At 34.8% G+C, this 11161-nt stretch overlaps 2 protein-coding genes across 2 annotated transcripts in view; one reads left to right on the top strand and one right to left on the bottom strand.

Annotated features, from left to right (window-relative positions):
* RB195_021299 (uncharacterized protein) overlaps positions 1–3255 on the top strand; it is a gene marked incomplete at both ends in the record, with an annotated part of 14181 nt that extends 10926 nt beyond the window's left edge. Inside the window, one exon of the mRNA XM_064207959.1 lies at positions 3172–3255. Coding sequence (XP_064063840.1) covers positions 3172–3255 — 84 coding nt within the window. The remainder of the gene's footprint in view (positions 1–3171) is intronic.
* A 2850-nt stretch (positions 3256–6105) lies between these two features.
* Positions 6106–10984, bottom strand: RB195_021298 (uncharacterized protein; the record flags this gene model as incomplete). Its single annotated transcript, XM_064207958.1, has 12 exons — positions 6106–6264; positions 6337–6470; positions 6972–7138; positions 7222–7374; positions 7666–7752; positions 7831–8014; positions 8423–8533; positions 8670–8767; positions 8873–9029; positions 9109–9244; positions 10093–10204; positions 10812–10984. The coding sequence occupies 12 exons, from the start codon at positions 10982–10984 to the stop codon at positions 6106–6108; spliced, it is 1671 nt and encodes a 556-aa protein (XP_064063839.1).
* Between the last annotated feature and the right edge of the window lie 177 nt (positions 10985–11161).

The raw sequence follows: 11161 nt of genomic DNA, 5'->3' as shown, positions 1-11161 counted from the left end.
AATTTAAAAGTAAAAGTATAGATATATGTGTTGTGGGCGATTTTATAGAATGATGCTTCCAGAAAACCATTGCAGGAAACTCCAGAGAAACGTCTTTCAATTGTTCATTCAGAAAAAATTAATTGTACTCTGAAGCTGTTCGGAAAATGGAATGCTCTAGTATTGAACAACCCTATATAATAGAGGTTGAATATCCTTGTTTTTCTGGCAAAGCCGATAACTATGTCCGATAAAGTATAAAGACGCTGAAAATTTTCTCATAAACGTCAGTAAACGCTTAGCATAGTCTGCATCGTCTGGATAAGTGTATATATTTTATATTCAAAAAAAAAAAACCTTTTAGTGACGAGTTATATTCAGCGAGCGGCGAAAGAATCAGATTTTTCAAAAACGAACAGGTCTAGATGGTTCCAAATCAGGGAAATTTGACAAGTAAAATACATCGTTTGCTTACATTCAGTAAAATTTGCATCCGAAACAGCCCGAATGGACCACTAAACAACAATAAATGTCTCAAAATGTTATTTATTTACTTCGACGTTCAGCTGTTGACTTTGCGGAAAGTTCCTTTTCTCCCTTTTTTCCTTTTTCTATCGCTTTCTCAGTGATGTTTCCAGAACTCGAAAAAAAAACAACAAAATATCTGTTTAATTCAAATAAACCAAATGAATTTAAATGAAATTGAACTTTAGAGGGAATTTTTTGAAAATTTTTGACGTTCAATGGCAGAGTACATCTGATCCTTGTCGTATTATTGTCGAATAAGGGTAATCCCTATGAGGCGTTGGCGCCACAAGGCGTAAAAATTAAACAAAAAAATTACTTTGAAAAATCCTACGCATGACGAATTTACATTTCGATTCACTCATTAGTAAATAATTTGCGAAAATAAGCATTTTTTTCTGTATAAGTTATTTCCGAATTTTCTCCTCTTCCGTTACATATAAGCTTGTAGAACTACAACCATAAAGACATCGTAGCATAATTTAAAGGGATCTCCGGTGAACTGTTTGTCCCACAACGCAAAATCTAAGCTAAAAATTTTATAAGAGATATTTTAACCTACTCTCTCGTATAAAAAATCTCAAAAGTAAACTTCTAAAACTATCTTTAAGATTACGCTGCAGTAACGTTTTTTTCTTGTGAAAAAAATCGAAGCACCGTTGTTATTAGCATCGTTTTCAACGTAGCAGATTATCAGCAACCTCAAATGAATTTCTCTGCAATGACCATAAATCAAAAAAAAAGATCGCTAACAAACAACTTTCTTCATGTTTTGTTGATTTTCAGACCTAGCTGAATCGAGGAAAAAATATCCAGGAAAGGAACTCACATCATATCGATGACAATCTCACAGATGACGTCACTGAGTAGTCATTCATCATAGAATCATTAATTCTAGAAAAAAAATCCTGTTACCAGAGAAAAATAAGAAAGAAAGGGAGGAGAAAGAGATTCTTCAATAAATTAGTGAGTTACTCCTCGTCAATTCTCTGGCTGTATCTTTCCTCATCGAAGTTAATTTATTTTCACAATTCAACACAATTCATGTCACTTTGGATAGTTCTTTGATACATTTTAAATATTTGGGAATTGATAGAAAATACATGTTGATCAAGATCCTGGCGGAAAAAAGAAATAGTAAAGCGGTATCACTTTCACGATAATTTTTTTATTCAACTTTTTTTCCTGCAGCATTCATCATAAATGTATTCCACTACCGTAAACAGCCTCTAAAGACATAATGAATAATTCCCAACAGATATTATAATATACTCATAAGCTTCCGAATTTGCTGCATCAATTCCGGAATCGTCAAAGCATTAGTTATACGATATGCTCGTTGAAAAAGAAACACTTTTATAACGGTCGTCACGTTAATGTACGAAATTTGATCATAAGATTCCCGGCAGAAAAATCGAAAGCATACCATATGCACTTTTCTTGTAAAAAAAAAGAAAGATTTCTGATCATAAATGGAAAGATGAAAATTTGAAAGAAAATAGGGAATACTGTGTGCAACGAGAGTAGAGGAAAAAAAAGAAAGAAAAAATTTTCTAAGAAAATTTTTTTAACAATGATGTTGTTGGTCAAAGTAAACTGTTTCATCTTCTCCTAGAAGTAAAAGTTAAGAAAAGAGCATCCTTCAATAAAAAAAATTAGGATCCAAAATATCATAATCCAATGAAAAGATTTATTAGAGAGGTACAAGAAGAATTGAGGAATTTTATAGTAACGAAAAACTGAAGAATAAACTGCTATGAAACCTCGTGGCATTCGTTTAGAGAGTTTATGTCCTCTATTTGTACTTCTCAACCACTTTTCTTCTCCACTGCTTCTGTTTCCACCAATTTTTTTAAGATTATTCATTTTATTTGCGACGCAATCTCGCGATGATTTCGGATAAATTTTGTGAATTTTGGCTACAAAATTATTAAATTGACGGTTACACTTTTCTGTAATGAATTTAGGAACCGGAACTCTTCAATAGTAAGACTGGAAAGAGCTGTTAATTTATTTTCACAATTCAACACATTGCATGTCACTTTGGATAGTTCTTTGATACATTTTAAATATTTAGGAATTAATAGAGAATGCATGTTGATCAGAATCCTGACCGAAAAAAAGAACTAGTGAAGCGGTATCGCTTCCACGATAATTTTTTTGTTTTTTTTTTGTTTTTTTTTTGTTTTTTTTTTCTAATCTCTAGCCTCCCACTATAAATTTTCAACGGTTGAGTTTCAAGTCAGATATCACCGAAGATTGACGTTTGGTTTTAAAGCATATTTACAAAATAAAGACACTTTGAATATATACTATTGAGCGGTTCCTCTAACTTCTACTTTAGGATGTCGGCATTACTAATCCCTAGGGAATAGATCCTTTAAAAAATCTCTAGTCTATCCCGTTCAAAAATTGTAACTAGGGCAGTTTTAATGTAGACAAGTAGAAGATTTGAACACTTTTATAAAAAAAATTCTACCCTGAAGACCTGTTCCACGCATTTGATTAAACCAAAAAAAGGAGATAGTATATGATGGACAGATGAATTACAGTAATTACTGTATACGCGTTGCGACCATAGGGTGGAACATATGTATGTGTTATCGACTGTGTATCTCATAGCTTGTTGTTGTTGATTGTTCTCAGTAAAAATATTTTTTTTTTCAGGAAAATGACGTGTATGACGATGATGTCATTCCGGAGATACTACGAGAAGACAAGCGAGCAGCAAAATTCATCCGATTTGGTTGAATAGTTCGCTATTGAATCGCTTCCATAACACTATTTTTTCTTTTTTAAAATCCAATCAATCGTCAAACCGTACTAACAAATCATTGTCATTATTTCACCGTACACAAAATCATTTGTTCGCTACTTTCGTTACAATTATCGAATCTATTGATCTGAAAAATTGAATAATATACATATGTGTCTGCGCCCGTTCAAAATAAATACTGTGCGTTAGTGGAAATGAGTAGTAGGGGAATTGGGGGGGGGGCTGCCTTTAAGGATTGTGTCAAATAATTTGCAGTGAAGCGAACGCGATAGATCGTTTTTCTACGACTGATAATTAGCCGTAATTAAATCGGAATTGGTCGTCTGAACTCCATGGTCTCCATAGATTCGTCTTATTCACGAATGGAATACTTTACTGTTCGGGATATTCGACAATATACAGCTAGTAATCGAATGAACTTGAGGAAAATTTCGGTACCAGACTAATCGAATGTGATGAATGACGTCCGCTTTTCATTACTTTAGAGAGATTTCATTAGAGTTAATTGAAAACTAAAGGAATATCAGAGAAAAAGTTTCATAGCAGGGAGTCCTGTGAATTTATGCAAGAAATCTTCATTAATTAAAAATTTTTGCTTTTTACATTCACAAAAATCCATGCAGTTCAGTGTAACAACACGACTTAAAAGATCCCACTAGTTTCGACAAATCATGAAAAAATAAAATATCAACAGATAAATAAAATTAATTAATTAAATAAATAGAAGCAAAATACTAAACATATATTCCTATGACTACTAACTAACTAGAATTTTCTTCGTCGACAACTTCCACATGAAGCGAATCCACTAAACTATCTAATTATTCTTGCAAATGCACTTCCTTTTGTGCAAGTACATAAAAAATCCAGTCGAAGTCGACTTTCGAACAAGAAATTTGACATTCTCTTCATTTTTCCATATTATTTATTATTATTATTACTACTATTATTATTATTTGCATTACATTATATTATATTATATTTTATTTTATTATTATATCTTCCATATTATCCATATTATTTGTTATTATTTTCCGTGCACGACCTTTATCGCATCTTTGTTATTAAATGTAATATTTTTTGGTAAAGAACAACTATGGAAGAATATCAAACTCTTTATAAGTGAATCATATGCCACTTTTACAAATTTCTCATTTCATTAAATTTAAATGCTACAAAAATATCGACATTTACTCCTTTTTATAATCCTCTGACAACATAAATAAATAATCATAAAGTTTTTTTAAGTAAATGATCGAATAGTGGAGTCAAGAATATGAGAATAAACGGAGAATCGATTATAAGGCTATGCAAAAAATTAAAAATCCCACGTTTTTGTAGGTTATTGGAAACCGCCATTAATGGAATAATAATCCTAAATGATATCCATGGAAAGTGATGATTTGATTACACTTCTAGTGATATATAAACAATATTACAATAAATTAATCCTAAGTATATTACGGTACATAACATTAAGAAACGATTTATTCGATTTCATCCATGTCTGCCCTCCCATACGCTCTCGATTGTATGTAGCAGTCTAGCCTGAATCACTTCTAAAGAAGCAAAAATCCACAATTGGCTATTTATAGCCTGAGGCAATGATGACGCTACGGTTTGACAACTACCGTATCCTTTTAACATCATTCTTCCGGTACTATTACATTAAAACCATATCTCCATCACCAATAGACAGAACTATTTCGCAAACCAACCATTTTTTTTTTATAAAAAAAGAAATAAAAAAGGAGGGCTAAGATCCACAATTTCACGATTCTATAAACGACAGCCATTTTCTATTACTAAGCGAACAAGAAGTACTATTTAATGTTGTTTCCGAGTAACTTTCTAAAACTAGCTATTTCCACCGTTTAAAACAAAAAAAAAACTAAGAACAACATGATTTTATTGAAGAGGAAAGAGATCAAAATCATTTACAATGAAGAACCCATATAATTTCGACGTATTACCTTTGGCAGATATCACAACAGCATAAAGTGAAGTATTCAGATACTCGACCTCTTCATATATGGAATGCATATAACTTTGAAAAAAAAAATACAGACCAGAAAAAGCAAGAAAGAAGTGAAAACAACAAACTAGATTTAATATTCTCTCGGCAATAACACCATTGAACGAGTACAAAAAAAAAATACAGGAAAGAAAAGAAATCAGATGCAACATTTAGAATAGCTGCAGAAAATTTGAGCTCGGAAACATTAAAGCAGGAAAACAAGTTCAATACAACTGTAGAGATTCATCAATTCAACATCGCGATACAGTCGATTTTCATTTGCGGATTTATGAGCCACAGTCAGGAAATGAAAATTTAAGAAGAGTCAAAAAAGAAAAGGAACACTAGCTGAGCGAAGCTGTAGGATACTTCCACTAAACGATTTTACAGATAACATACATCAGGATATGTTATTAGAACGCACAAAACAGGAAAATAATCAACAAAATCATACGTTTAGCCACTGATTTCTGAAAAGAAGAAAGTTCTGTTCACAAAACAGGCAATCATTTCCCCTCAATATTTTTTGCCATACTGGCTAAATCAGTACTAGCGACTACGCTTTTAAAGATGGACTTATTCCGATAAAATTCCATCCAACAACAAAAAAAAAGGACCGCTGAACGGACTAAAATCTTCTAGTGCTCTACTTCATGTTTCGAGAAAAATAAAATAGCGAGATTTTGAAGAAGGCTTGCCATGCTCAACACAGATCATTCATTGGATTTGAAAATTCCTAAGCATTCCTGATAAAGTTTGGATGTAGATGCATATACGTAGATCAAGAAGGTGTGCACCATTTAAGTCATCAGAAAGAGGCAATGCAGAAATCGACGACGTTTCGAATACGCCTAGAAAATGTGAAGGACAGATCCGGAGAGTTGTCATCTGACTCCGAATTCAGATGAGCATAGTGACGGCCACGGCTGTGACGAATGCGATCCATAGTCGTCATATTTTCCGAAATCTTGAAAGAATCAGTCCAGATGAGGCAATACTAAAAGTTGCATAAAAGTAAAAGGCAGTAAAAAGTGCGTACCTGTACACACTGATTGATAAATAACGCCGACAACATTATCGCATGGAAGAAGGCAAGAGTGAGACTAAACAACATCCAACCGCTCGATTTAAGGATTCCGTCGGCAATTGCAATCATTTTGAAAGTGGAATCTCCTAAAACTTTAATCACTTATTGAAAACGTAATAGTTTCGCACAAGTAAAAAAATGTGGATGTAGCATGGACCGATCGTAAACCACCGAATATCAAGGAAGGGTAGGTTGAAGATCAAATTTTAAGCGTTTAAAACATATGCCATCTCACTCCTGATCAGAAATGTCAAACTCAGTTTAAGAAGTGCTTCACAAACCGTCGACGCAATGACACAAACCATCAACTCGTAACAAATAACCCATCAGGAAGAGAATTGCACATTTGACCCCCATACAAGCAAAGTTTCTCCACACCACATTTGGCACAGTGGTTACAGTATCGGGCAGTGAAAACTATTTACCTAGACCTTACTTTTCTTACAATTCATTCAAATTTGTGCTTTCACTATTTCCTATGAGGTAAGGGTAGACTAGAAATCATAAGATGCAAAGTTTCATTCATAGAGATGGAAACTCAGTTCAACAACAAGAGGATGTTTAAAGTAGATCCGACATGAATTTACCTTCACTGATCCTAAGGATTCTGAGATAAATGAGATGGGTACATGCGTAGGAAAATATCCCAGCCGATAGGGCCACACAAGCAACAAAAACGAGGAATATACGCAGATTACGAATAGTGATACACTGGTGAAGCCATGGACAATGATGGTCGAAATCCATGACACACCTAGACATATACAATTTAAATCGTTCTCAATGTTCAACGAAGTATACCTGCAACTCAAAAAAAAAGAATTAAAAAACGCTCACCTGTCACAAATACTGCAATGTTTTGCTCCTTTTGGTTTGTTCACCCAACAAGTGAAACAATAGTTGACACGTTCGCAAAGTTCAAGCATTTCAACGAACTGGGTTCGTGCACCTTCATTTGGTTTAATAACACCGGGATTAGAGAGCACAATTCTAAGAAATCATACAATTACTTTAAAAAAAAAGATCAACGACTCTGTAATTTTCCACAAAGTTCTTTTTCGGAAGTTCTTTGTATTTTCGAATATGTATATCTAATGTTTATGTTTTTTTATTTTGTCAATAACATTTCGTGCTTTGCACATTTTCGAATGTATTTGATCGATTAACTCGCAGGCAAAGAAACAGATACGTAAATGCGGTTTCTGCTGCCTTATTGCTACAATATTACGTGTGTGCTCTCAGCAACAAAAAACATAACCGTAAAAATTCCTCATGACTCACTTGAATAGCGACCAGAATAGCACGCACATAACGAGAAGAAAAGAGATTTGTAACCACCAGGAGACAAAATAACGAAGAGATAACCACCTGCAAGTTACATGAAAAAATATTAAACCGCCAAAAGTCACAAACAAAAAGAAAACTGTGAATGAAATTTAGTATTACCATGTGACGATCATACAAACAGGTTCCGCAATGCATATACCGATCGGAACAAGACTCTGCGAAGCTGTATGGAAATCATACTTGCTAACACATTGGAAACTGACGAAAGCCACGAAGAGAATAGCACCAACAATCATATAGTGAAATACATGGAACAACAATGCAATTAAAGCCAGCAATATACCTAAAAATCTATTTATCGTGGTTCTAAAAGTGTTTTTTTCGAACACCAACTGCCTAATTAAAGTGTTTAAAGAGGTGAATCCTAAAGAAGATTTCAATAGCTGTAAAAGTCTTGATTTTCTTTTTGAGCATAAAAGTAACAGGTTGAAGAGGCTAATAAAATAAAGGAAAATTTGAAGAGCTGCAATTTCTATTGATTTGATGAATTAAGACCACTGTGTTTTATTACATTCCATACACTTGGCTGCTACCATTAAACGTGTTAATTCCAACTCGATGCTAATGCTTCTTGTATGTAGGGCAATAATAAAACCTTCCATCTATAATTAATTCATGCCATTTCACGATTATTTGAAATAATAAACTCAAGCATTCCGAAAGATGCTCTTCTATTATTGAAAAAACTAGCCCGGAATAAATAATCCTGCAGAGCGATTGACTTTCTTCCACGGGATGTTGTCGCAAGCGGTGCACTTAGCAGCACTAACACCACGCGCCGACATTGCTTCCTCGAGCATACCTATAAAAAGAACACGTAATTTTAAAATATAAACAAGCAGGTACAAACAAAGAAACATGTCAACAAAGTTGAATCGTGATTTTGCTATATGAGGCGTCTATATGCAACACAAACATCTAGAACACCTAAAACTTACCAATAATCTTATGATTCCTCATATTTCTTGCAATATCGATGGGAGTCTCCTGCTGCTTATTACGAAGGAGAGGATCTGCATTCCCTGCCAATAACTCTCTGCAATAAATTCATCAGATGACACGAGCTTTGTTTCCGGAACCGGAAAGTAAACAGAAAACTAGAAACAGAGCGTTGAAAATATATTTAGCGATGGAGTCTCACCTGATGGAACAATAGTTCCTTTCCTGCGTTGCGATATGAAGAGCGGTGTTACCGGATAGATGCTCTTGAGCGTTCAAATTCGCTCCAGATCTTACTAGAAGACGTATTGGGAACATTCCAAACGTACGATATGCTGCCCACATAACCGGTGTCATTCCTGAAGAAAAATCTAGACTGTTTCAACTATCTGCCTCTAGTAAAAAGCTTGAGGACTCAAGAAGGAGATTAAAACATACCACTATTATCCGTAATATCTTTGCAGTAGTCGAATTTCTCCAATAAATATGCAACAAGTGTTGACTGGTTGGTTTGTACCGCCAAATGAATTGGAGCGTAGCCTTGAGTGTCACGTACATTTGCTACAGCGCCAGCCTAAAATTATTCTCAAACGAGATTTAGGGTATAAGTACTACCATAAATCAAGAGAAAGAAAAGGTATCCTGTACTGGTGAATCCTTTCTGGATGTCTTGATGCATTTGACGCTAATTCGGAACTGTAGAAACTAATGAACGCGTACACGTCCTATAAAATGACTTGCGAGGCCAAACATTATGGCGAGTTAGTCATCGCATCCCTTCCCCATATTCAGTACTTATAACTACCTAATTTCTAATAATAACCCATTTCAAATCTAATAAAACTGCACAGATTTAATCTGCTAAGAAAATTGCAACATGACCCTTCTTATAACAAAGAAAACGAACTGAAATGTAGCTCAAGGATGAAGAAAATGGGAAAAAAACATCATTCTCCATTCTTTTCATCTGATGTTTCAAAGTAATAGATACCCATCCACAAACTAATTGGTTCTACGGTCAAAGTATACCTCTATCCTTACCCAAACAATTGGCTATAGAGCCAAGTTTTAATCTAATAATTGTAGATAAATATATAATATCATTAAATTAATGTGGGTGTGGCGCAGTCGGTTAGAGGTCCGTTGTAGCCACACGGTCGAGAGTTCGAGACCGCCCTAGTGCAAACCAAGCCTTTCATCCCTCCGGGGTCGATAAATTGGTACCAGACTTGTCTGGAGGATAAAAACACTGACTTGATCATCGGCTGGCCCCCGCAGTTCATTGTATAGGTCAACACGCGTTCTAAAACCTCAACGATTACGAATTCGAGTAAAACGCGTTGGCGCATCCCAATTGGATTGATACGCCAGTGACTTTATCCTTTTTATCATTAAATTACAATAGAGCATAACTGAGGATACCTTCACAAGTAGTGCAGCACTGTTGCTATGTCCGACACGTGCGGCCCAGTGGAGTGGAGATGAAACCAGTAGTCCACCGACGACGTTAGGATCCGCTCCCAAATCAAGCAGTCTACATGGAAATAAAAGTTTCAGACATCCATTAGAAAAATCAAAATAACAACAACATGAACAATTTACCAAGACAGAGCTAAGAATTCGTTTAAATCTAAGTAAAAATTTCCGACCAAAAATGAAGAGCCAAAGTAATATGCTAGTTTTTTAGTGATAACAAGCCAGATATCCGTAATAGAACTCATTTAGAATTCTAAAGATTTAAAAGCTTGAAACTCTGCATATTTCCTACGTTGCAGAAGTGAAAAAAAGATAAACTGGAATCCAAAGACCCTGTTTTCTCAAAACAATCAGGAAAAATGGGAATTATATGTAAGCCAAACAGTCTGCTTTCTACCATAATTATCGTATCAGAGAATATTTATTGTTCGTATATGTACAGAAAAAAGCATAGTCGGATTAATCTCAGTCATTAGTAAATCCAATATACACTCCCTTTTAAATCTAACTCGTGGGTAGCAAATAAAAATGTACGTTTCCACCCACCTACCCTCTTTCGAATTCCGTGAGGAAAAAAATCGTACTACTTCAAAGAAATATCTCAGGCATCCAAGCAGTTCTACCCTCAACTCCTCGTTAATCAAAAAATAGGAATAACAAAGTACCTCATTATGATCTCTAAGCGGTTGTTTATGGCAGCCCAGTGTAATAAAGAGCATCCATCAGCGTCTGTTGCATTTGGAGGTACACCTTCCTGTAGTGCCGCTTCCAACGCTTCCATACTACCTCGCTGACAAGCCTCCACTGCACGAGCAGTGGCTTCTTGTAGAGTGCTCATTCTTAGCGACAATACCGCATCCAGCCAACAACTTTAAAACCACCATGTTTTATTTATGTGGTAAACTGTTATCCCTACGACAGGGATTATCATCTAAATAAATTATGGCTGGAGAACCATTTCAAAACATCCTATCTTTTCGAAGAAACAAACACAATTTTCATTCACCAAATGCAA

This window comes from Necator americanus, chromosome X (genome assembly GCF_031761385.1).
Source record: "Necator americanus strain Aroian chromosome X, whole genome shotgun sequence".
Classification (NCBI taxonomy): domain Eukaryota; kingdom Metazoa; phylum Nematoda; class Chromadorea; order Rhabditida; family Ancylostomatidae; genus Necator; species Necator americanus.
Note: the sequence above shows the minus strand (reverse complement) of the source record. Positions and strands in the feature narration are given on the sequence as shown.